At 42.9% G+C, this 27,578-nt stretch overlaps 1 protein-coding gene across 1 annotated transcript in view; it reads right to left on the bottom strand.

The window, feature by feature from the left end:
* The window catches only part of LOC311230547 (calcium-dependent secretion activator 1-like), a gene marked incomplete at both ends in the record, with an annotated part of 154,270 nt that overhangs the window by 108,601 nt on the left and 18,091 nt on the right, over nucleotides 1–27,578 (bottom strand). The window contains 2 exon segments of the mRNA XM_084316855.1: nucleotides 4,020–4,352; nucleotides 8,377–8,490. Of these exon segments, the coding sequence (XP_084172981.1) occupies nucleotides 4,020–4,352; nucleotides 8,377–8,490 (447 nt within the window).

The following is a 27,578-nucleotide window of genomic DNA, read 5'->3' as shown; positions in this document are numbered from 1 at the left end:
ATGCATGGACTTGTGGAGAAAGGCTTAGTGAGCCTAAGCGCGCAAGCACACACACACACACACACACACACATACGTACTGTATACGTTCGACATGAATCATTCCAGCAAAGTAGGCTTCTATTACTGTATTCTAATGACTTATTTTATTGGGTATCATAGTAGTAAGTCCTACTGTAGAACATGACATATTAGCTCTGATTTATCAATGCCAATACTGAAAATTGGCTCTTGACAAGTGTAAACTATGGATAAGTCAGTTGCAGTCAACGTCGGACCCTTTGGCTCAACTGGTTAGTGTGGCTGTCTGTCGATCCTATGGTCTCAGGTTCAAATCTCTCGGTTACAGACTTTTTTATTTAGTTATTTATTCATTTATGCATTTCTTTATCCACTCTGGTTGGATGGTGTTTTGTACTTGTGCTGTATAATGACTAGGGCTGACCCCTATTAGTCGATTAGTCGACTAATCGGTCGAAAGGAGCCGTAGTCGACTGGCCAACCTCTTAGTCGAATATAAAAAAAATATATACAAAACATTTTTATAATTTTTTTTTTTTTTATCATTCTTTCCAAAAGAAAAGAGTCCTAGAAGCGTGGCTAACGCTAATGGCACGCATACCAGAGGCTAACTGCCTACGAAAACAGGCACAGAAAGAGGATTTCACCCATCTAATGAACACACTAGACTACACAAATATCAATATGTATCCATCAGTGGACCAATTGCATGCTTTTGCAGAGGACAAGAAGCCTTCAGTCGACTCTCAGACATTAAGCACCCCCCACAATTACTATTAACCTTAACACTAACACTAACCACTGAGCTACTGAACACACTCAGTAGGATACATTACTAGTAACCCTAACACTAACTACTGAGCTACTGAACACACTCAGACTCAGTAGACTAATGACTAAACTGCTCTCATACCAGTTACATTACTAGTGAGCCTTAGTTACTGTACCATCTTTGCCTCACTCCGCACGTTAACCAAAGGAAGTGGAGAAAATAATTGCCTGGTGTGAATTAGTAAGAGAGTGAATAACAGACAGAACTCTCAGGGTGACATTACGTAACGGAGCCTTGGATTTGGTTGGAGGTGCAACAAGGAATAGCTAATGTGGCCGTCCCACCTCTCCATTCACTTCCATGTGTTTCGCATACATCGTCTCACAAACATACTTCTGACTAAAATATGGAGAAGGTCGAAACGTGAAAGGAAATTACCGGTGGTGTAATTCATCATCTCAGAATCCCCCGTGCAGTGCACCCGACCGCCCTAGTGCCATCCCAAATAGAGACATTATGAGTCAAAGCGCCTGCCTAGCACATGTCTGAAAACAAATTACTTTCCCCACACCTCTGAAGAACCAATAACACAGAGCCTGACTTGAATCACACAATACTGGATCCAAGCTAGAATAACGAGCAACATGAACATATAGCACAGACTGCAAACAAAGTGCTATAATGAAGACAAATGCTACAAATCAATAAACGATCAATTCTTAATGCACCACCTTTTCTCTAGCATACCGGTTCCCAATAGTGGAAGTACACAGTTCCTTTACTGAAGCTTCACGCTAATCCATTTGTCTGCATTAGAGAGCTCTGCTGTGTGTCACAAACACAGCAAAGCAAGTCACTTCACTGTGATTTCAGACTGTGATGGTCAGACCAGGCTAATCAGCCTCTGAGTCATGTCCACAGGGCTGCTCTTAGTTCAGCATGGGACAGATATAGAACACTGCCTCTTCTTCCTCTTCCTCCTCCTCCTCCTCCTCCTCCTCCTCGTCTTCTTCATCTACTCCTCTGGATATTACTGCAGGACATGTAAATCCCAGGCGACAATGGCTAGAAAACGACGGCCTCTGAATACCGGCCAATCCACGAGAAACCTTTCATCAAATCCCCCAACGGAACCTAAGCCACCCCCGAGTGGATTGCCTCTTCTCCTATTCTTGTCATTCTTGTAATTCTTGTCATATAGCCAAAGGAGCCAATGTGCGTCCGTGGGTTGCTTATTGAAGGGGAAGCTGAGAGCTACAGTACAGTGCCGTAATTACATTGTATGTCCACGGTATATGAGGCATAGTGAGCCAGAACGCTTTCTATCACATCCCACATGACAGTGCATTAAATGGGCGGAGAAGAGCCGATCGAAGCAGGTCTTATGGAGATAATACATCTACCGCTGAACCTCTACTCTACCGCTGCAAATCCTGTGCCGTTACGCAAATGCCGTGCCATGGATTTATTAGGCAAACAACCAATAACCATGAACAAATAGAGATACACGACACCTTGTTGTTTCCGATGCGACTGCAAATAAAACCAGAGGACCCTCCCTGTCATGTATACTAGCGTTTAAACAATGAAAGAAAAAATAACTGCCAAACCCTGTCAGTAGACATAGTGCCCTGCAAGAGAGCAGCTATATTTTGACTGCCGCGATGAGACGTTAAGGGGAACTGAGAGATTGAGTGCAATTGGATCACCTCTCACTTTGAAGTGCTTAAACATCTGCCCGTTGTGTTGTGCTTGTGTCGTGCGTTTGTTACTTTCCCGTTGTTGCATGCCTGTAGAAATGTTTACCTGTGGGCATGTTTGTATGTTTGTATGCGTGTGTACTATAAATAACGCAATGAAACAAGTCAGCCCCTTTGTTATAACCGTGCCGCGACGATGTTCAAACGCGTGTTTGTTATAAAGTCATTGTTCAACTGATCGTCTGCTTCCTCTTCTTTTCCGTAATGCTTATTGTGGGATCCGTTATGGGGGAGCGGTGTTCTGCATGCAGACCATTTTATACACAAGCAGCTTTGCTGCCAGCACATAAAAAAACTAGGTTAAGCAACTTCAAAGGATACGGAGGGGGAAAATCTACCCGGGATTAGGAGGCTATTGGGGATGTATATGTCACCTCAGCTGCAATACAGACATGCAACTAATGAGCACTCTGGTGAAAATGGAGCCTTTTGTAAGTTTTCACTGAACTGACTAATCGATAGCATTATTGGTTGATATACAAAAAACCAAGTGTCCAAAAAACCTCCTGTATATTCAAAGGTGTCAGTTCGGGAAAGTATGGTGGGAACTCTCTTTTTTCTTCCTGCCGGAATTAAGCCGTTTCAAGAATCCACTTCATCTTCCAAGAGGCACGTGTGTTAAAAACCTAAATGGGATTAATACATGTGGGAGTTTTAATGCATTAAATGGGGAGGAAATGTAAATGTATGCGAGAGCTCCACCGCGATGAGACTTCTAATCAAGCTCCTGGAACCAGAATATATTAGCACTCCGCTTCCAGTATTCCCACAGACTGCACGGCAGGGAGGGTTAGAGTATATGTATGACACATGCACCGCAGGGTCCGCCATTATTATTCTGCCTCAATCTCAATACGTTGTCCCTTTGATTTGGCTCTGTGATAAGCGCTAACCGAAGCTTTCCGTTCATCCGGCGCTGAACCCCTGTGGTGCGACGGGACGTCTAAAGGGCGGGGCACATTCTTCGCATAGAATAAATCACCCTACAGGGAAAAAACTAGTGACAAAATGATATGAAACGGTACATATGTCATTATTTTAATATCTTTTGTGAAAATGATTAAAGCCATCAGACTTCTCACTGCAGCTCACTGGCCCGTCGTTGACACCTCGTCGTTTGATTACAATCACCTATCGTTTGCCTATTGAGATGTCCGAATGATAATGTAAAGGAATATGATGGATACGTATTCATGACCCTCATGACCATACTGTGTTTTGATCCAGATATCGGGGCGACCGCGGCTCAGGAGGTAGAGCTGGTCGTAATCTGAAGGTTCCCGTTTCGATTCCTGCTCCTCCTGGCAGTGCGTCAAGGTGTCCTTGAGCAAGACACTTAACCCCTAACTGCTCCCGATGAGCAGGTTGGCACCTTGCATGGTTGCCTCCGCCGTCAGAAGCGCTACATAAATGCAGTCCAGCCATTCATCCACAATAATCCGTGTCACACACGTAGCCCCCGCTTACCTGGCAGGCCTGATACAGCAGCTGGTGCTCGAACTTCTTGATGCCGAGGATGTTCTGGAACATCTCATACAGCTGGTCCTTGCTGAGAATGAGCTCGGACGCGGCGCTGGCCGTCATGCGTTGCTGTGCCTTGCGCGGGTCCTCGTCGCCGCGGTAGATGGTGTCGAATTTGGCCATCCAGGAGCTCAGCACTGTCTCTTTGCTCAGGCCGTCAATCTCCGGGAGGCTGCGTACGCGCTTCTCGATGTGCCTCTTGAAGACCTCCCTGCAGTCGTTGGCCGAGAAGCCGCCACTCTGGACCATCTTAGCCACGCGGTCGCTCTTCAGGAACACCTGCGTGCGGACAAGAGGACCGGCGTCAGTTAATCACGATCAATAATCAACATGCCGATGGATCGGCAGCAGATCACAGATCAGTTAGCATGAAAACAAGAGACTCTAAATATAGTATAAGTACAAGTCTTTATTTGTCATCATATTAACACACACACACACACACGCGATGGGCAACCCACAGGAACACACACACATGCACTGAGTCGCTGACGAAATGTTCTCTGCACCTCCCATCCCGTCGTCCTTCCCCCCAAGGGCATCCGGGAGCAGACACGGGCTGCGGCGAGCGCCGCACCCAGGGACCAATCCAAGTGCTCCTGTCCGTCTTCGTCAGGGACGCGACAGCGTCAGCGATCTGTTGTGCATGTTTTTCCATTGGGTTTATCTTATCGGGAGGGGAAACCCTTGCGAGCACGGGGAGAACATGCAAACTCCACACAGAAAGGCCCGGGAGATACCCCACCTGGATAACTGGAAACACGGCAACCTGGTCCCCAAGCAGGAATCGAACCGAACACTTCTAGCTGTGAGGCGACAGTGTTAACCACTACACCACCGTAGTGCATTAAATGGGGGGGAAATTGGGTCACGAGTCTTCTCTACATCGCTGTGAACGATTGTATTTGAGAGGATCAGACATTGCTTTTTGCTGCTGTTAGTCATATGATGTTAGTCATACTGTATGATAACTCACCCTTAGCTCATATGATTACAGCACACTGAATGTCACACATAATGGGACAAATGACATCTTGTGACTCCCGAGGTGGGGAGTTAGATACCTGTTAACGGCCTCGAGAAACTTAAAAGTAGCGCTCAGCTTGAAACTCCGGCAGTGTTAACTCTGGTTTGAACTATAAATCAGTGGCAAGCTTTTGCACCGTGACCGCGGGCAAGATTGCAAGTACAAAGACGATTCAAAGAGGTGTCTGCTGCAGCGTGAAAACACTGCTCTACTTAGGTAGTCAGTATAGCTTTCCTCTGCAGTGATATACAAGAATAATATTGAAAACCATAGCAGCAGAGGGCCAGCAGCATATGACGTTTCAAATGTTGAGGAACGATCTGATGGCCACAGATGGAAATGCACTCGTTAACTCTCCCAAGACTTGCAGACAGATTCATATTCACCCTCTTGCATTATTTAGACACAGTGGTGGGAGGAAGTTTGTTCTCATGCGCTCTCTTCTAACTGAGAAGTGGAGGCTAAAGCGAATGTGCGTGTGCAGCCTCTTGCATCAGGCCTAAAACTAGTTTATGGGCGGTTAGTAAAATCGAATTTATGTTGTTTCTATGGTCGGAAGTCTGATATATCTGCCCCTGTCTCCCTTTGATGCGGTTTCTCTTCCCCGCTCTGCTATGAAAGGGAGAACCGATAGGGTCCTGAATTACTGTCTGATATTCATCCTGGCGGCCATTTCCTGGAAACCTGTGGCACAACGGTACAATTCACCAGTGAGGAAACACCCTCCAGGCATGGGTGAGTGTGCTCAAAGAAAAATACACTACTCTGCAAAGCTTAATTGAATAAAGTAAGAGTTAATGTTTAAATTATTTTCCGGTAATTATTAGTGTCATGGGAAGGGGGAGGGGGAGACAGTTTCTACTACATTAGTCGACACGTCTGAAGGCAGGGTTCCCTCTCTTATCAGGAAACAGGAAAATCTGTTACGCAGAGCCATTGTGTAATATGTCAGGGAAGCGACTTCATTTTCTGCAACTTTAGTACATACATACAGTAGAAGCACTGTAGATCTCTTTAGTGGAGAAAAACGGATGGCATTTGAATCATGTGTCCATTTCAAATCACACCGAGAAATCCATACCGGCCAGTAAAAGTAATGCATCGTAATTGTACTCTGCGTCAGGCCGACACTCAAATAGATTAGCAGACTACTCGGAAGCGGTCTTGGCGGCAGGGCGACTGTCATCGGTTGTTTATTCCGAACGCAGGGATGGAGAGAGGGGGGGGGGGAACGACAGGGCCAGTCATATTCCAGGGTCACCCTCCCTCTTCAGCCATAACGACGGACTGACGAGGACAGAGGCGGACAAGGATGCTGTCATGGCATCGGACAGAGTTACCGCCAGGTCCACCGTCGCCAGGACTCCGGACGGTCACACCGTGTGCCGCGTTACCGTCCCGCCGTGAGGTAGGGCCGTCAGACGTTCCTGAGAATACCATCCGACTACGAATAGGCTGGAAATCAGATATTCTTTGTGAAATGTACATGTGTTTACCACTGGACGTAAAGATTCTTAAAAAGAGGCAGTTCACCTGCAATAAAATAAATTTTTTAGCTCCGGTGTGATTTACAGCTCGGTGGAATGATAAGATAGCAGTCCCTATAGGAAAAGGTTTTTTTCTTTTTATTGCTATCCCGAATTTCCCCAAGGAGATCAAAAAAGGAATATATTATCTTTTTCATCAACATCATTTCACGGAGCTGTACTTTACACAAGGATTCAATGTCCCGATGACATCACTGGTGGCCATAATCAAACTCATTTACTCTCAATAACTGTCAAACTAAAAATAATTTTTGGGATTATGTGCTAAATAAACCAGAATTGTTTTCTGGTGAAGTGCCCCTTTAAGTAATTGAAGCGTTCAAGGTTGCCTTCTTGGCACAGAGGCCAGACTGCTGTTAGTGTTTCTAGTCCAACAAAGGAGACAAAGTAACCTGTCATCATCCGTCATTTGGATAATTTTAGTTTGATTAGATTGAATAAACTCCCATCTTTCTAATCGATTGGCATGGAGCTAGGGCTGGGAATCATCAAAGTGTTCCACGATCAATATGTTCACCGTTTTTGGGCCAAAAAACGCAGAGGTACTGCTCAAAAGGAGTCTCAATGTTCTGTGATCAGGGTCGGAACTTCAGGGGGGGTGTAGGCAGGGGGTCACTCTGCACCTGGGTCCATGCTGTTATGGGGGTCCATGCTGTTATGGGGGCCCAAATACTAGACTCTGCATATAATGTCTTACTTGTTTGTAGCAGTGGCATAATGTGAATCCTTGATTGACAAATAACTGATCATCAATTTGAGCACAAATGAATGACTTCAATCCCACGTTATAATATTCGTGCTTTCGTTTTTTCTCACTTTCCATTTCCTGGGTGTGGGCCTTTAACCCTTTCACTGCCGCACTACCAAAACGGTTAACCCTTTCACTGCGACAATACACAGAAGGTTAACCCTTCCCAGTAGTCAGCCACAATGCCGATGATTGAATAGCGAGCACAAGCACCGAGTCATAATCTGTCTGGTGGAGAATAGCTCCGGCCACCATTTTACACACTCCGTACTCATAATCCACTCCAACGGGAGCAGAATCCAGAGAAACTAGAGTGGCATACTAAGCGAGTGCCATGCGGACCCACGGCACCTGGGTCCTGTATGAGACATCCATGCCAGATCATCCGTGAGTGAGTGAGTGAGTGAGTGAGTGAGCGAGTGAGTGAGTGAGTGAGTGAGTGAGTGGGTGGACGAGTGAGTGAGTGATCCTAATTTGCCGCGCGTAGCCCGCAGGGGCCGTCCCGCGCGCCGCAGGGGGAGGGAGGGAGAAAAAAAAGAGAGAAGAAATGAACTGAGGCCCCGGCCGTCACGGAGGAGTCTCAGCATCTAAACTCTCCCTCTTATAGATTTATGGGCAAAACACTCAGAGCACGTCAAGAGAGCACTGGAGGGGCTTTTTATAACACTCATCTCTATGCTAATTAAGTTACTTCTCAAAATGATAGCAAATCAGGCGTGGCGGCGTCAAATCTCATGTAAACGCTCTCACAGGCACAACACATAGGAGGCATTGCATGCTGTGTAATTCACAGGACAAATCACTGGTGTTGCTGGGAATTTTAAATAGAAGATGATGAACATCCAACGGCAGTCTGGTTGTATACTGTACTTGGTATTCAAGAATAAACCCAACACATTCAAGGGATGCATTTGCGGGGGCCAAGTGATTATGAGAGGAGGGGGAGTGGGGGTTGGCCGTTTGAGACAGTGTTAATGTTACCTCATAGTAGCTCTGAACAGCGTTGATGAAGGCCTCATCAGCCACGATCTGGGTGTCTCCGTTCAGGAAGGCCTGGAAGCGATCCTTGGTCTGTTGGAGCTGCTGCTTGGTTATCTGTGGGAGTCAAGGGCAAACAGAGGACATTTCAATGGTACCGCTGTAAGGGGCGTGAACCTCAGGCTTATGATACGATGATTATGATTCATCGTATTAAAGCAACGATTCAACATTTGGCGATACCGCAAGTTGTGCTACAATAATAACATACGATTAGATTAAGGAACGATAATGATCGACATGCTAATACTGTATATTGTGATCCAGCTGACAAGTCATATTACACGATTGCTATTAAGTCACAAACACACAACACACACACGCACACACACACACCCGACTGTATGTATGTTGAGTAAAATTTTATTCTCTGCTCTACTTGAGTGGGAGACCTGAGGCGCCATTCTTTGAAATCTGGACAAAATTTACTTTCTGTTTGCTTTATGATATATTAATGATCTGAATCAATATGTACTGTATAATGAATGCCTTGAAAGACGCCAATAATAAATCCATACAGAGGAGAGTGAGACCCAAATATCATACAAAAGTGTACACAAATGCACAAATACATTAATATCATATACATTGGTATTTCATCAAAAGAATATTGCCTCCTATTCTAAGCTTTAGAAATAATACTATAATGTAACCTATTACATTGACTGAATAGGATGGTTGCAGTTTAAATCGATGTATTCATCCATATCCTTACAACCAGTGGTGGAAGAAGTACACAGTTCCTTTACTTAAGTAAAAGTAGAAATACCCAGATAAATCTGGTCAAATTAAAATTTCTCGATTCAAATTCTACTTAATAAGTAAAATTAGAGAAGTATTTGCTATTGAATGTACTTAACAACATGACGTTTGTGTATTCCAGTGCTTTGGAGCATTCAATCCTTGATCCATTGACCATCGGTTGTGTTAAAGTGGTATGTGGTACAGTTATGCAACTCCGATTAAAGGTTGTGTTAAAGTGGTATGTGGTCCAGTTATGCTGCTCTGATTACATCCTCTTGAAGTTGACAGGCTTCAAATGTGAAAGTATATAATCTTTTTAGCCATTTTTGCTATGTCGTCTATGCTAAATCCTTTTCTTCAAAAGCAGTGATGGGAATAACGGCGCTATAACGCTGTTACCGTTACTGCAAATAAATGCGGCGCGTTACTATGAATGAACCTGTTTCTTTCATCAGACAGATATCTGCGCTGAGAGGCAATATGTTCTTCCTTGTTTACTGGGCAAATTCTCCGCTCATCTCCTCTGCAAGCACTGCTCCACTGTCTGTGTCTGTCTACTCTGGTCCAATCACATTCAGCGTCCCGTCAGCGTTTCCCCCCCCACCCACAGTCTGCGAATCAGAGCAGAGTAGGGCGGGTCTTCACGGAATACGTGTTGTCTTTCAGCGGGTCCCAGTCAGAGCGAGTTGACAGCGCATCTACAGTAGTAGTCTAATCTGCAGGTACTGTAGCTAGTAACCTCATTCCCAGTTTTATCCCCGTGAGATAAATGTAGCTAGTAGCCTAGTTTCGCCAGCAGGCAGTTAGTAGAAAAATGTGGCATGTTCAAAGAAAGTAAAAGAAAAGTCGACAGTGAAAATCGCTGCAATTCAAAGGTGCATGGACTGAAAAATATGCGTGCATCCTCCCAGCACCAAGAAACGGTAGCTCTTGTGAAGAGTGGCAATTTGAAACGCCACTATGAAACAAAACAGTTATTTTGATGCAGCCTTTCCTCAGAATTCAGTGCTAAGAACCACACAAATAAATGGAATGAGATCATATCAAGCTGCAAGCAGAATTATTGTTAAATCTATGTCACAACGAGAAAAGGCAACAAAGTCCTCACTCAGTGGCATGGGTGTTGGCTAAACACAAGAAGCCATTCTCTGATGCATAAATAATAAAATAATGTTTGAAGGCAAACAAAAGCAAATCCTCCTCAGATAGCACAGCAACCAGAATAACTGAAATACTGGCTGATGATTTGATTAAACAGCTTTGTGATAGAATAAAAAAAAATGCACAGTGCATTTCCATAGCTGTGGATGAGTCCACTGACACCACTGATAATGCTCAGTTGCTGGTGTTTGTGAGGTTTTAGTGAGTTTGTGAGAAGATTGGATCAGTTGTACTTTTTTTTTTAATACTTTAAACCCTTTTTTGGTGGAATATTTGATGCTGACCAGCCTCACCCAGGCTCTACCTCCAGCGGCCCCCAGGTAAATTGAGTTTGAGACCCCTGGTTTAGAATGATTCGATTAGATTCTTATATCTGTATGTTGTGCATGTCATAAATGTCATGAATTGAAAATGGGGGACCCTGATGTAAACAAGACGAAAGTCTCTCTGATCTGCATCCCCTTAACAATTGTGTGTATTGAGCCGTACTGCTGTACCCATTCTGCAATCTGTTAATTAAAATGTTCAATCAATCAGTATATATTTGTTATTTATTTTTGGTATAGTGCTTAACAAGCATAATTTAATGTTGCCCAGTTGTGGCCTGTTGAGGGGCAATACAGGTCCAAAGTTCCAAAACATCTATTGTATTTGTATGATCCACTATATAAACATAGTAATTATAATATCTACATACATAGCATTTGATTGGAGGCTAGTCTCACTTTGTCCCACAGCAACATTAAAATAGTTTAGATTTGTGTATGTTGTTTATGTAAAAAAAATATATATATATTGAAAGTAACGCAATAGTTACTTTCTGAAGTAACTAGTTACTTTTATAATTTGTAACTGAGTAAGTAATTTTGTTACTTTTTGGAAGAAGTAACTAGTAACTGTAACTAGTTACTTTTTAAAAGTAACTTGCCCAACACTGTTCAAAAGTAACTAGTAGCCTAACAGTTCCTAACTGATGGTTTCAGATAAATGTAAAAAGTACAATATTTCATTTGAAATGTAGTGGAGTAAAATTTACTTTACTCACGTAAAGTACAAGTAGCTAAAAGATTTTTTTTTTTTTTTACTTAAGTACAGTACTAAAATACACAGATAAGAAGCAGCAGTTAATATATAGAAGAAATCAGTTCAAACTTAAAAAGATAAAGAGATTACGTAGAGATCAAATGTACACAGTTAGAACCCCATGACTCCATATTAAACCCTGGAAGCTGGCGCTGCTTAAAGGCACCTCGACTTCACCGTTTTAACAAGGACCACAAAGGCAGCAAGTCTTTCACAATCCTTGAGAAAGATGTATACGTGGGTATCAGACAATTGCTTTTACTTCTAAGTGTCTAATAAACTCAACAAACCACAAGTCTTGTTATTTGCACAGCACCAGTAATGTCACACAGTTAGACACCCCTGGCCTACGCTAAACGGTAACATTTTTAAATTTTAAGATATTTTAAATGTGGGCGGCTAAGTGGCGCAGTGGGCAAGGCGCTCGCCACTAACGCAGGATATGCTGGGTTCGAGCCCAGCTCTCGGCGTTGCTTCCGGCTTGGCTGGTCGTTCATACTAATACAATTGGCAGTGTTAGGGGGTGGGAAAGCCGGTGGTGGGGATCGGACGTTGTGGACAGCGACTCCTCGATCTCCTATGAGCATTCGGCTACACACAGTTTATTTCTTTAACAGAGGGTTAACCCTTTCACTGCCACACGACAGCCGGTTAACCCTTTCACTGCCACACTACAGAAGGTTAACCCTTTACGACCGTTGGTTGTGTGATAGTAAAGGGTTAACCTTCTGTCGCGTGGCAGTGAAAGGGTTAAAGGGCTAAATCAGTCTGCGCTGTGGATTTGTAATGTACCCTCTGCAGGCACGTCACTTCCAACAAAAGTAATGTGCTGCCTCGGCACGGTAGTGGCTTTGCATTGTCACCGCGTGTCACAAGGAAGGACAGTCCTTGGACTGATATATTCACAGATGATTACTGTCGAGTCAGTGACTCAACCGACTATCATCCCTCTGAGAAATTATCTTTTTTATCGATGCAGATTATGCGTGGTAGATGTACGTTATTAGCATAGAACAAGGCCCTGCTGTTACAGTGTGTGCCTGTGAGTGTGTGTGTGTATGTGCATGTGTATGTGTATGTGTATGTGTATGTGTATGTGTATGTGTGTGTGTGTGTGTGCTCAGCCGACAGACTTTAGTGTGGGAGTGTGAGATGGAAAAGTACAACATAGCATGTGAGGCGTTCGCACCACCATCTGTGTGTCCATCTTACTGTGCCCACCGCCACCCCCTTCCCCACCCCCTCTGGATAAAAACACATACTGTACACACAAAAACTAAATACAAAAATTAAAGAAAGTAAAGAAAATATATGGAAATATTACAAAACAGCCGAGGTAAGTGTGCTTTAGTGCGTTGGGAAAGATTTATGATTGCACACGTGCAGATACTGTACTAACCCTGGCAAGAAGTAGGTTATCTCCGCCATTGCTGTCCTAGAAAAAAAGGAGCACGTGCTATAAGTCAAACTCCCACAAATCCCGACTGGTACCAGGCAGGTGTTGGATGTGTTAAGTAACTAAGCGCTCCCGGAGAGAATGCTTACTGCGAGGACCGAGAGCATTTTTGAACCACTTAACCTTCTGCTCTATCTGAGCACTGAGCAACTACAGTAGGCTACCATTCAACGTGGAAATTGGTGATGAGAAAGACGGACGGTATTCAGCACTTTTTTAATGTTGAGGAAGGAATGGTCAAGGAAGCAGCTACTGCTTAGTAACGATCATTTACGGTAATTAGTTAACCTAAGCAGTAACTAAGTTAGCTAAATTATGTTTTATTTATTATTAGCTTACCTTCATTTATATGACGTTATTCGTCTTCCATGACAAACGGATGCAAGAGTGGCCGTGTAGGATCCATTTCTTACGTATACTGAGCCTAGTCAGAATGTGGCTCAGTGAGCGGAACTGGGTAACCGGTTGTGTGTTTTTCCGCTCTGAGCTCTGTCCACTACAGTTCAGCCAAGTACAGTATAAATTAGCTGTGTAGAGCTATATACTGCATATATTTAGCATTTGAATGAATGAATGAATTATTTTATTTCGAATGTTTACAAATACAAATAAATAAACTTAAACAAATAATATTTAGATTTTCTTTTTACAAATAAACAAACGAAAAAGGATAGGTTTGAAGCCGAAGGCTTATAGAGCAACCTACCCCTAATTTAGTTTGTTTTCACAAATCAAAAATTTTATTCACATTTAGTTTTTTTCAGACTATATAGTAGATTAGATTTAGATTATTGGATTAGATTATATACTGTAACTATTTATTGTAGGGCAAATATAACTGAGAGGGCATACATACACTCATCTCGCACCTTGTTGACCATTATGCACATGTCCAGAGTTAATTATGTTATGTTAAGTATATTGATTTGTTATATTGTTTACACAGCTTTTTACTACCTGTACCTCCCCTCCCCCCTCCCCCATGCTGCTATGATGCCTGCATTTCCCCAAGGGAATCAACAAAGGAATATCTTATCTTATCTCTTAGAGATATTCACTACAGTTCAGCCCAGTACAGTATAGGTTATATATTTAAAGATGTTCACTACAGTTCAGCCCAGTACAGTATAGGTTAGATATTTAAAGATGTTCACTACAGTTCAGCCCAGTACAGTATAGGTTAGATATTTAAAGATGTTCACTACAGTTCAGCCCAGTACAGTATAGGTTAGATATTTAAAGATGTTCACTACAGTTCAGCCCAGTACAGTATAGGTTAGCTGTATAGAGATATTCTCCGTCTCTGGAATGGAATGCTGCAAAATGCTGGAAGAACACAAAAAAATACTCTCTCTCAGAACACGTAACAAAGAGAGACCGAGAGAGAGAGGTGAACCAGCGGAGAAGGGAAGAGAAAAAAAAACATTGGAATGGGATCAATACTTCAGCTACTACCTGGCAAGTTTATCCGTCTCAATCTTAGGTCGCTAGATGTGAAGGAAATGGAGGATGCATTGACTGTCCACTTGCTGTTCTAACTGACTGCAGTGTTCCGAACAGCATCCCGAGGCAGCACGATGTTAGTATTCATGCCGGTATGCAAATCAGTCCAGTCTACAGAGACACAACCAACTCAGCTCGTCCTTGGCTCACTTGTCCCCTTTACAGAAAGCAAGGGTGTCTGCCTTTGTATAACTACTCTGGTACATTCTAGGTTGGTGTGTTCTTTCCAATTCAGCCTCTCATCAACAGAAATTCCAAGAAACTTTGTTGAGGAGACTTGAGCCAACTCAACTCCATTCACTGCATTTAATGAGAGCTTTCTAAACAGAACCATTTATTAACTGAAACTAGGGCTGTACCGAATGTCATTTTTTAACATTCAAAGCTTCGATTGAAGTATTCGAACAAAGCTTCGAATGTCTATACATTATTTTTTTTACTTAATTTACTTTTTTTTTTATAAACTAAATCCTCAATTTCAATAAAGTGATTAATCTGATTAAATTAGTCTTTTTCTTTTATTAAATCAACTTTCTTTAATGAATATAACTCATCAGTTTAGTCAACATAAATAATCCAATAAGGGCACGGTTGGTATGAAAGTGCTGGTGACGTCTTATAGTATAATATTATTATAATATTAGTGTAGCCTAATCTTTAACTGCAACTGTGAAGAAAACCCCCATTGGTTTAAACAGATTGAATAGACACAAACATTTGAATGTCAACATTATGATCGAAGCTTCGAAGCTTCGAAGCATTCGGTACAGCCCTAACTGAAACCATAGTGGAATTTGCATCTTGGATAAGAGAGTTTAAGTTTTTATGAGTGAAAAGCAAGGTAGTGTCATTGGCAAATAATATGTGAAAGAAAGTTGTAGAGATAACCGGAAAGTCCTTTGTAAATGTAAAGGGTAAAAAGTAGGGGTCCCAGGATCGAACCTTGTGGAACACCACAGTTTATCATTGCTTTGTTAGAAGCTGTGCCATTGATAAAGCACATACTGTTCTCTATGCAACACCATAACGTACCATATGTCCCTTACCGTCAGCCGACTGTCGCCCACATGTTGCCACTTATATCATAAACCAGTGATAAACTTATATCACCCCAGCCTCTATATCTTCACTAATAATTTCACAATCATTTAATCGACTAGAAGTTAGCCCAATGAGAGGAATGACTATTGTAGGTTTCGTTGTTCAGTCAATCTGCACCTCTGAAACTGAGTCAGGCTGAGGCTGCTAAATGGACAATGAGTGGATGAGGAACCAACACTGCAGCAGAACCTCTAAGAACTGGACAGCCTGGGTAAAAAAGACTTAAAGCAAGCTGACGCAAATCTCCAGGGGGAAATCTGCCACCAGTCCAGAGCCTGGGTTCTAGACGTCGCCGTTGAATTACAGATACACACCGACAGTCTCATTACTTCCGTTCCATAGAAGCATGTGTAGGGTCTGGGGGCTAGGCGCCAACCGCTTCTTGCAGAACTGAAGAGGGAGTACAGTAGTACAGTACAGGTCAGACAGACACCATCCCCAAACACTTGGTGTCGGATTACGATGGCAACTTCCGGCACAAAGCAACAGCGCACTGTACGGGAGAACTGGAGAAAGCAATTGTTGGTATGAAATTAATGTTCCTACTAGACACCCCACCTGTTGTTGTTGCACAGTGTTGCCAGCTCTCTACTTTAACCTTCCCTATTGGCTGCTTTTCTGCGGTTACACCTCCTGCCTTTTCCAAAGCAATTCTCCTTTAGGCTACTGTTGGCCAGCAGAGGAGGATTCTTCAGATACAGGGGAGGGGTCGGGGCATCCAGACACCACTCCGCTTTATCCTAAGAGGTCAAATCTATTCATACTTTCTGCTTAGGATCACAGTTTGTGTTTGGCCAGTCTGCCTTTATGTGACACACTGCGTGTGTGTGTGTGTGTGTGTGTGTGTGTGTGTGTGTGTGTGTGTGTGTGTGTGCATATTTATGCTGTGCCGTGTGAGCTTCTGTGTGTGTGTGTGTGTATCTATGTGTGTGCATGCATGTGCATGCGTGACCTTGAGCATGTTTGTGTGAGTATGCATGTGGATTTGTGCTGTCTGTATGTGTGTGTGTGTGTGTGTGTGTGTGTGTGTGTGTGTGTGTGTGTGTGTGTGTGTGTGCGTGTGTGTGTGTGAGTGCTTGAATAAATATGTGGTTGTGTTGCTCCACAACGTGATACTGACGGGCCGGCAAATATGAAGTGCACAGCAACACAACAGCAGCAGACAGAGGAACGGTGTGCGGCGCAAACATCACGGCTCAGTGGCATTACTAGACAATTACTGATGTCCCTTGATTACGTCCCTTTTATGTCTCGTCCAGCCCATCATTAATTAAAAGATCTCTGCTGATTGGTCAAGATACTGATGGACTGGAGAAAAAGACTCAATTTTCATCAGTACAACGCCCGCCCCACCCCCCTCCTCACACCCACCCGCCCCACCCCCGCCCAATGCCCCGCTCCTCTGCCTTGCTCCTATTGATTACCTCTCGCTGGCTCTTATCAAGATTGCAGTGTAACAGTTTGATTCATTGACGCACAATAAAGTGGGCAGTGACATTAATCACCCCTCCTGTGTCAACACTGGTGACACACACACACATGCACACTCATGCAAACACACAGACACACACAGGGCACAGATGTCATTATTTGCAGTAATGTCATTATGTAAAGAAATGCTCACAGGTTTAAAGAGTTCATAGAGTAGTTTGTTATATGACTATGTGACTCACTGAGAATTGCTTTAGATCAGGGTTAGGCAAATGTGATGATAATAGGGGTCAAAACAATGTATGCAAAAGATTACGAGAACATAAATGATGTATTAACTCATATGGTGTTAATATTTGCTTATACAAATATATTTTAATTATATTGTCTATATTTCATCTTTCATCTATTACCCATGGCCATATCTGTACCTCCCCTCCCCCATGGTGCTATGAAGCCTGAATGAAGCCTGAATGAAGCCCGAATCAATGAAGGAATACTTTATCTTATCTTATCTTATAACTAAATACATCAGATGAAGAGCCATATAACCCTGTTTTAAGTAGTCAGAGGAACAATGTTTTCAAACAGGGTATTATTCACAAGCTACTACAAGAACTACAGTAGGCTATTTAAAGATATGCCGTGGGAATTTGTCAAGTGTTTCTGAAAGCAAACCATACTTGAAGACCTACATTGTGAATTCAGCCTCAGTGTTTTTTTTTCCAATAATATTTGTATAGATATTTTTAAACAAAACATACATTTATGAAATAATATTAAAATCAAGAAAAATAAATAACTAAATAAATTGTTTTAACATAAATTCCCTGCAACCCTAAAGACAATAAAAACATATTTATAAAGAAAATAATTTTTTTTTATAATAATCAAGAAATCTTCTAGAAAAAATATATTTACATATCTACACACATATTAATTTACATACACATCTGCCATTATCTATACACAAAATAAAACAATAAATAAGAAAATATGTGGTCCTGGCTGCTATTGACTAATTCACTCAGCCTCAGCGTTAGTTGAAAACATGACTGATAGATGAAGGCTCAGTGATCTGGATCTGCCAATTATTGTGTGTGTGTCTGTCGGCATGCCAACGACAAAATATCAAGGATCAGTCAATTAGGAAAATCTACAGAGGCTGACAACACTATTTATCTTTCCTGGTAGCTGTTTAGTTTGACCCATTAATTCATCTTGTATTGCAGTCTGTGTTCAGCTGCAACAGGCATGTGTGTGTTTGTGTCGACACTCCTGAGACGCTGACCAACGAAACACACAGAACCAACGTGTTTATATTTACCAGTGGTGTAAAAACACTGTTTCTGCTGATATCAGTACGAGAGTACATCTAACCTCATATTTTCTCCCATTGAACACCCTGCCCCTCTGTGTGTATATACAGTGTGTACATGTAGCCGCGCAATGCTTTTGCTTGTTCTTTATCCTGTTTGTAAATGATAAATGGTGCATTCATATAACACTTTATCCAAAGCGCTTTACGATTTGTTCCTCACATTTTACCGATTCACTCACACATTCACACACCGACGGCAGAGGCAACCATGCAAGACGCCAACCTGCTCATCGGGAGCAATTAGCGGTCAAGTGTCTTGCTCAAGGACACTTCGACACGCTGCCCGGGAGGAGCAGGAATCAAACCTGGAACCTTCGTATTACTAGACTGCTCTAACTCCATGCACTGTCGCCCCTGTTTACAAATCGAAGTAAGTACCTGGTAGACTGTGTGTGTGTGTGTGTGTGTGTGTGTGTGTGTGTGTGTGTGTGTGTGTGTGTGTGTGCGTGCGTGCGTGCGTGCGTGCGTGCAGGTCTCTGAAGGGATGGGTGGGCCTTTGTCTCACTAAAGATGTTCCACAGATTCCACAAATCTCCCCCTTTTCAACAGCTAAATGTAAGGTTATGTGTGTTTGGAAGCTGACGGTACTATGTATAGCCATATGTGTCGTCCCATATGTGTGTGTGTGTGTGTGCATGTGAACACTGTACCGATCTTACTGTAGATTTGTCATGAAATAGGTTCTCGAAAGCCCATATAAGCCTCCCCGAGCGTGTTTGCAAGTCCTCTGTGCACATTAAGTGTATGTGTGTGTGTGTGTGTGTGTGTGTGTGTGTGTGTGTGTGTAATGTGGGAGAGAGCGTGATGGGATGAACATGCTCCTCAGCCCAACTATGCGATGCGTGCATTATGTGTTTTGTGTCAGCGCTAGCGTGGGGACACTATGCAAAGTAATTTGCACTGATCATTGCTTAAGAACCCGCATATACCATCTAAAAAAAGAAATCCACGGACGTGTTTGAGGCACGGAGAAGTCACATAATACCTTCGCTTGGCCTATACTGCTCTTAGCGGTGCTACAGGAGGAGGAGTGCAGTCATTAGCTGATTGGATGCGGTATAGAGCTGGAGTGGCTCCATGCAGTAAAGCCTCCATCGGGCTGACTCACTCTCAGGCCTGTTAGACAGGTTACATATGGTGACTCTGAAGAAGTACGCACAGTGGATGTGTTCTATGTAAGATGTGTCTATGGCTGCAGAGAGAGAGAGAGAGATAGAGGGAGAGAGCGAGAGAGCGAGAGAGCGAGAGAGCGAGAGAGCGAGAGAGCGAGAGAGAGAGAGAGAGAGAGAGAGAGAGAGAGAGAGAGGGAGAGGGAGAGGGAGAGGGAGAGGGAGAGAGAGTAGTATTACCTAGAGGTCTGTGACATGAACGACTGTGACATTTGCGTCAAAATTAGTTAATGCATTTTGGCAGCTATTCTATCTGCGTCTCAAACATCACCCAGAATATTTATGTGACAGTTCTATCTGCGTCTCAAACATCACCCAGAATATTTATGTGACAGTTCCCAGGAGACTTTGAGTAATCAAAAGTGGTGTGTTTAGTTTTTTTTGTAATTATTATTATTATTATTTATTATTATTATTATTATTATTATTATTATTATTATTTTAATTATTATTATTTTAATTATTATTATTTTAATTATTATTATTATTATTATTATTATTATTATTATTATTATTATTATTATTATTATTATTATTATTATTATTATTATTATTATTTACAGTTACTTCATTATCCATATTTCTGTTGACTTTGATTATGCATCTATGTGGAGCTGTTTCACAGATACCAGCTTGGTTAGTTAGTTCAATGACAACATTTAACTTTCATGAACATGGCACAAATCTGACTTATAATAATAATAATAATTAATAATCAGGTCCTAAGCGGGACTGACCCATATACTGACCCAAGACAACATATACAAAAATAATATCCAGATAGTGAAAAATAATAACATTCATTTGAAACAAATCAAATGATCTTCTACCAAAACTGAATTGTTAACGTCCCGATTGCAGTATATGAGATCCTTATGTCAGCTTTCGTTTGGTCTTCTCAGGGGTTCAACTGTATTTTTGAAAAGTCTTGACCAGACTGGTTTGTTTTTACTCAGGAAGGATGTGTTATCAACATGTTACCAACCCCTGCAAGGTGGTAGATACAGTAGCTGCCATTCTAATATGCATAGCTATAAAACAAACTTTTTTGGTGCAGAGGTGGTTTAGTTATTTTTAGACACACGTTGCCTTACATAACATCCTCTAGCTGTCATGAGGTTTTGTAATGAGACAAACTGAAGGGTCCACAAGATATGAAACGGCTACAGTCAAAAGCTGCTAAATTGGCAAATGCCAATCGAAAAGGTGATAATGGAGCCTAAGAAATTAGTCTGGCCAAAGAAAACCTGTTGTCCTTCCAGCCACAATTGAAGGGCAGATGTTGAAAGGGATGAAAGCATTATTGTGCGAAGCTGAAAGTTGTTTTCTTTATTGTGTGTATAAAAAGTCAAACCCTTTGTGCTCTGGAAGAGCCATTTCAGAAAATTGTTATTGGTTTTCAGTGAATGAATGCGCTATGACCGTGTCCTCTGCCCAAACAAAGCCCGCTTCAGTCACGCTGCAGGCGACGGCACCAGCCCACATCTGAGTGAGCAGCAAACACAAGGCACGCATGATGCATGACAAGCCGCACAAAACACACACAGACAAAACAGGCTTAACCCTTTCACTACCACACTACAGAAGGTTAACCGTCTGTAGTGCGGTAGTGAAAGGGTTAACCTTCTGTAGTGTGGTAGTGAAAGGGGTAACCCTTTGTCGTGTGGCAGTGAAAGGGTTAACATTCTGTATCGTCGCCGTGAACGGGTTAACCATTTGGTAGGGTGGCAGTGAAAGGGTTAAACAAACGCACCCTGCCATCATCACCGTGTATATTGGCTCTATAGTTGGCTCTTTGTACTAAAGAGAATGCCCAAGTTAATGTCCCACAGCCGGTGTGGTTCCCAGGCACACAAACACAGGCGTGTGTAAGTAAATAACATGGCATCGGGTGAGTAAACAGCCAGGTGCACGCCGTACCATCAGGGTTTGATACAGATATGGTGAACTGGGACAAAGCGATGAGGACCGACCCGACTACACAGCCGGTGTCCAGTCTGCTGCTTGTTCCAGGTGGGAGTATACTGTACAGGTGCATCTCAATGAATTAGAATATCGAGGAAAAGTCCATTTATTATGTTCAGTATTTTAGATGCTCTGCGAAGCTCATTTGGTGATAGATTGTTGATGCCTCAATGCTCTACTGAGCGATTGAGAAGGTCCTTTCTTTGTTCCTGCTGTGGTTAAATTTTTTAACGAACACCGATGAGAAGCTCTCCTACTGTGTTGTGTATCCTGTATTGTATCATGTAACTGTTTCTTTCATGTTTGTATATTTGTATTCGCTCTGGTGGCAAACCATGTTTCCCCTCGGGGATTAAGAAATAAACCATACCATATACCATACCATTTCAGTAATTCAATTAAAAAAGTTTTTTTTTGAACTTATATATTATGTAGATTCATTGCACACAGAGTGAAATATGTCAAGCCTTTATTTCGTTCAATGATGATTATGGCTTACAGCTAATGAAAATCCAAAATTCTGTATCTGAGAACATTTTAATATTACATAAGACCAATAAAAAAAGATATATATATATATATTACAGAAATGTCGGCCTACTGAAAAGTATATGCACTCAATACTTGGCCGTGGCTCCTTTTGCATGAATCAATGAATGAATGAATGAATCGTGGCACGGAGGCAACCGATGTATTTCCTCAAGATTCAAATTTATTGAGATGCACCTGTATATGGAGATCGCCGTGTTCAGCTCCACCTACAAACCCCCATCCCCTCGAACAGAACCACCCACCCCCCCACCCCTGCCTTCCTTCCTTCTTCTCAGCACCACCTAAACCCTTGTCCCCTTGACCCGAACCACCCACCCCCACCCATCTTTACTTCTTCTCAGCACCACCTAAACCCTCGTTCCCTCGACCCAAACCACCCACCCACCCCTGCCTTCCTTCCTTCTTCTCAGCACCACCTAAACCCTCGTCCCCTTGACCCGAACCACCCACCCCCACCCATCTTTACTTCTTCTCAGCACCACCTAAACCCTCGTTCCCTCGACCCAAACCACCCACCCACCCCTGCCTTCCTTCCTTCTTCTCAGCACCACCTAAACCCTCGTCCCCTTGACCCGAACCACCCACCCCTGCCCTCCTTCCTTCTTCTCAGCCGAGCGTACCACGGGTATTGCACTACCTCCCCTGCAGGTTCTATACAACAAGAGGTGCAAATCCAGAGCCTGCAGAATAATGAAAGACCCCCACCACCCCAATAACAGCCTGTTCCAGCTGCTGAGGTCAGGCAGACGCCTGCGAACCCCAGCTACTAGGACAGAGAGGCTTAGGCTCAGCTTCTTCCCCCAGGCCATCAGAGCCCTGAACAATGAACATTGAGTGCCACAGAACACTGAACTATCCACACACAAGCACACATGAACACACACACGACACGCACGCTGTGCACGCTCACACACTAGCAGCCACTTTAACACTTTAACATGAGCGGGCACACACTCATGCCGCACACACGCACACTTATGGCCAAAAGGAAAGGCCACTTTAAATTAGTATAACAACAGGAAAAGTGTATTGCACTACCTAGCATGTCCTATATGCTCTGTAAATAACTATGTACAGATACCGAGATGTCACACCATGTTACCTGTTACCTGTTTATTGCACAATGTTGTTTTTTTATTGGATTCTATTATATGTTGTACCACTGTATTGCACATCGTTGCGGGCAAGACCACCCGCATTTCATTGTATACTTGTATGCCGTGACAATTAAAACTCTTGACTTGACTTCTTCTCAGCTCCACCTAAACCCTCGTATCCTTGACCCGAACCACCCACCCCTGCCTTCCTTCCTTCTTCTCAGCTCCACCTAAACCCTCGTTCCCTCGACCCGAACCACCCACCCCCACCCTCCTTCTTCTCAGCACCAGCTCACAGGCGGTGCCTTCAAAGCCGCTCCTAGACTCTGCTGCTTCTTCTTTTCAGAGCTCATCCAGTCACTGAGCAGAAAATATGCCCCTACTCACCAAGTCCACAAGGGTGACACTCAAGACCTCCGTGCTGGTGTTCATGTTACGCAATAGACTCAATTTTGAATGGATTCGGTCTTGTTCCGCTGGATTTAGCTGTACCGTGTATATATATGCCGATTCTAAATTTTTATTTTACTTCACTTCGCCGATCTTGAGACTGATTTAGCAAAATGCGACATAATCTCTTGGGGGATTTTCTATGCATTCAAATGACTGAGTCAAATTGATGCAATGGACACCACGTTTGCTTATTTTAGTTTTCCTTTAGAGTTTAGTGGGATACAGTGAGAATGTAGTGTGATCGTGAGTCACTGCTCTTGTTCTTCATCAGAGATGAAGAGAGGATCAGTCAAACAATCTCCAAGGACTAAGGCTCACGATAAAACCATCCAACATGTTTGTCGTACCTGGTCGTATTACACCTTGACGGATACCATGGGATCAGGACGTTATTGTTAGGATTGTTATTATTATTGTCTTTAGTGATCGTCTTTAATCTTGCATATTTCCAGGTTTTAATCCCACACCCACAAACTAACACACCATTCATTCAATCTTCGGTTAATCTCGAAGGATCATTGAGGGCAAGCTCTCATTTACAATGACGTTGAGAAATAGCGGCTGGGTGGCGCAGCGGACATTGCGCTCGTCACCAACGCAAGAGACACCGGTCTCGAATCCAGCTGTCAGCATTGCCTTCGGCTTGGGCCGGCCGTCATACTGACTCAATTGGCAGAGTCAGCGGATGGAGAGTCGATGGGTGGTAGTCTGGTCGTTGTAAACAGCGACTCCTACAGGTCGATCAGGGCGCCTGCACAGCAAAGTCAGGAAATGGCGGGGGCAGTGTGAGGCGCCTCCCACACGTTACACCCCGCCAATGAGAGTCCGCGCTGGCAGGTGAAAAGAAGTGACTGGCTGCCTCCACATGTATCGGAGGGGACATATGATGGGTTTCTATACTCCCTACGACCGGCCAGTGGGGGGCACATGCAAGCAACGATCAGGACAGGGGAGGGAGAATTGGCACGAGAGGAAAATTGGGATGGGAGAAAAATCACAGAAAACGGAGGAGAAAAAGTAGGTAAAAAAGAATTATGTTGAGAAATACAAAACATAATAAATACAATATATATATATATATATATATATATATACACACAGAAAGTAAATCAATTAAACATTTAAAATAATTAAAAACAACTGCAGACTGAAGTGGTTTGCTATTGACGATTTAAACTGATCAATAGATACTAATGAATTGAGTTTTAAAGTGCATCGCAAAACGTTCCATGTTTCTGGGGCACAGAAGCTAAAAGCAGATTTTCCAAGTGCAGTGCAAACTCTAGGAACCTTAAGTGTAAGCCAATCACCAGAGCGAGTGTGATAAGGTCCATCTTCAGGGTGTAGGAATAAACCACGGTGAGTTTTCTCAGCGGATGAAAGTTCATGAGATTTTATTTGAACCCTTTCACTACCACAATATATAAGTTCAACCCTTTCACTACAAAAAAAAGGCATTGGTTTGTAGTATGGTAGTGAAAGGGTTAAGGGATATAAAACGTAGTTTCATGTAGTTGTGGCTCAGGTTATACCACAGTAATTACTGTAAAGATAGCCGGTTTAATTAATGCTGCACAGTACAGGACACCAAGCTGACTGCACGTTGGAACCTTTGGCACAGACCTGGTGCATTGCTCTCATGAAGAACCTAAGAAATAAATTCTAGAATCCTTTTCCTGGCCGTCTGCACCTACAAATCAACACTTATATTAGAATAGAAAGATTTGATAAAAATATTAACTGGATAAAATGTCAGAAATGTGACCATGGGGTCAATGTAGGACAACATAACTTAGAGATCATATTAAACAGGGCACCCGAGTGGTGAACCACGTACTGCGCTGCGTCGCAGCACGGCCGACCCGGGTTCAATTCCCGGACCCGGCGTTCTTTGCCAAATGTCTTCCCCGCTCTGTCTCCCATTCCTCCTCTCTCTCTCTCTCTCTCTCTCTCTCTACCGGACTGCCCGGTAGCAAAAACTCAATAAAAACCTACAAAAACACAACTTGTCCGAAAGGACAAGTAACATAAAAAAAGAATATTAAAAAAAAATAGATCATATAAACATATTCATATTGCCCGAAAAAGAGCTTCAAAGCGGCTACAAACGCATTTAATCAGAGAGGTCAGAGTGCATGGTACACAGCCCCTGGAGCAGTTTGGGCTTTCAGTGCCTTGCTCAAGGGCACGCAGGCAGGATGGCGGGAACCGTACACCCTTCAGTTACTAGTTGACAGCTGGAATACACCCTCCCGTCTGTGCCAGGGATCAAACTGCGGACATTTGGGTCCATGATCGGCCATCCTGCCTCCCAACTGATTCAAAATAAGTCAATTTCCATTTATAACTGGAAAAACATGCATCAGGGTCTGTTATTGAGGTTCCTCCCTCCTGTGAATGTAATATAAATATATAATAAATATTATAAATAGCCTGCTTGTGCAGTCCATCATTTCCCATTATCTTTTTTTCAGCATGGCGTGAGATTTTTGTCCTGGTCGTTGATGGACTGTGAACCAACCACCTATCAGTACCTACAGTATCTAGACACAGACCCTGTCTTTGCTTTAGACAGACGTGAACAGACGACACGCCTGCCTTGGAAAACTGACACTTAACAAGTTGAATCTCATTTCATGGCAATGATTGCTATCAGGGAAGAGCACGGCACACTTGCTCCTCTGTGGAAGATGGAAGGTCACAGAAAACACATTTAGGTTGGGTCGTTTGCTGGGATAATGCATCCGTTTTAAACAGGATTGCAGGGTGGGGAGATGTGACACCCAAGATAAGATAGAAAAAGAAGCTAGTGTGGGTGAACATCTGTCTCCCTGACATACAGGCCCAGGATGAGAACCGCAGCTGCTCTACACGGGTGTTTGTTATGCCCCAGTGATGGGAGGAAGTGGAATGAGAGAGGAAGATTTAGGATGTTTTCAACAGAGGACTGTATGGTAATGATCCTCCTATCGCTCATGCTAGCTCTTCCTTCTCTTCCCACCGTCGTAAGACTACCGGTATGTTCACTCACACATCACTCCTCATGTCTGTCTCACTCCTGTCCCCTTTTTTAAAGTTCTAAAGTCATAGCTTTCTCAAATCCTGTTAGCTAGCTCACATTTACACCCGCTACCAGTTCAGGCGGTTTATTTGTCAGCAGCACAGTTCAAAGGCATCTCTAAAAATCGCTCCATAATGCCACAAAGTGACTTCCGTTTGTTTGAACATCGTTATTCAGTGATTGAACTATTTAACTCTTGCTATGTGCCCGAGAATATTGTTCTCATGGATTATTTGACACAAGATGGATAGTCTGGTCTGATTATCACAATAATATTGAGAATTTAAATTGACTTACCATGAATGGCTCCCAGTACACATGAAACACTCTCCAGAGCCTTCAGTTATCATCCATATAAGTAATTACTTATAAGGACGATCATTTATGTCTCTGGAGTGGGTTTCATGTGCTTTTAGGGAGCACTAGGAGCCATTTATTGTAGGTCTATTTAAATTCTAAATTGTTGTCAAGGCAATGGAGATGGATAAGTTCTACATATCAGAAATACATATCCAAAGCTGTAATACGAAGTCACCTAGAGCTCTGATCGAATGCAGTGTCACAGTGAATTCACTTGTGACAGGGGTTCTTACTATTTCCTGGTTATGGGACCTGAACTGTAAAAACAAGTCTTGCCATGGGACACAGTCACATTCAAAGATACTGCTACTCTACTCTTACCAAGCGGAGACCCAGAGTATGAGCATCCTGTTCTTATGGCGTGTACACCATAAGTCTGCAAGTCAAATCAGTGACGCAAAATAATTCACAGAATAAGCAATTAAACTCACTATAATGAAGTGTAATGTGATCCTGAAATGTTGATTGCATTTAAGATGCAAACGGATTATTGCACTTGTGCCGACTATGAAACTACCTCAGTTAGCCGTTTACGTGCATTACAAAAAGGAATGTTTATAATATACTCTGAATATTAATTGAAAACTTCAGCTGTCCTGTCCCCCATAGGCTGCAGGCATTAATCATT

The sequence above is a fragment of the Notolepis coatsorum genome, assembly GCF_963971535.1.
Source record: "Notolepis coatsorum genome assembly, chromosome: 6".
NCBI lineage: Eukaryota > Metazoa > Chordata > Actinopteri > Aulopiformes > Paralepididae > Notolepis > Notolepis coatsorum.
This window is presented reverse-complemented; position numbering and strand designations above follow the sequence as displayed.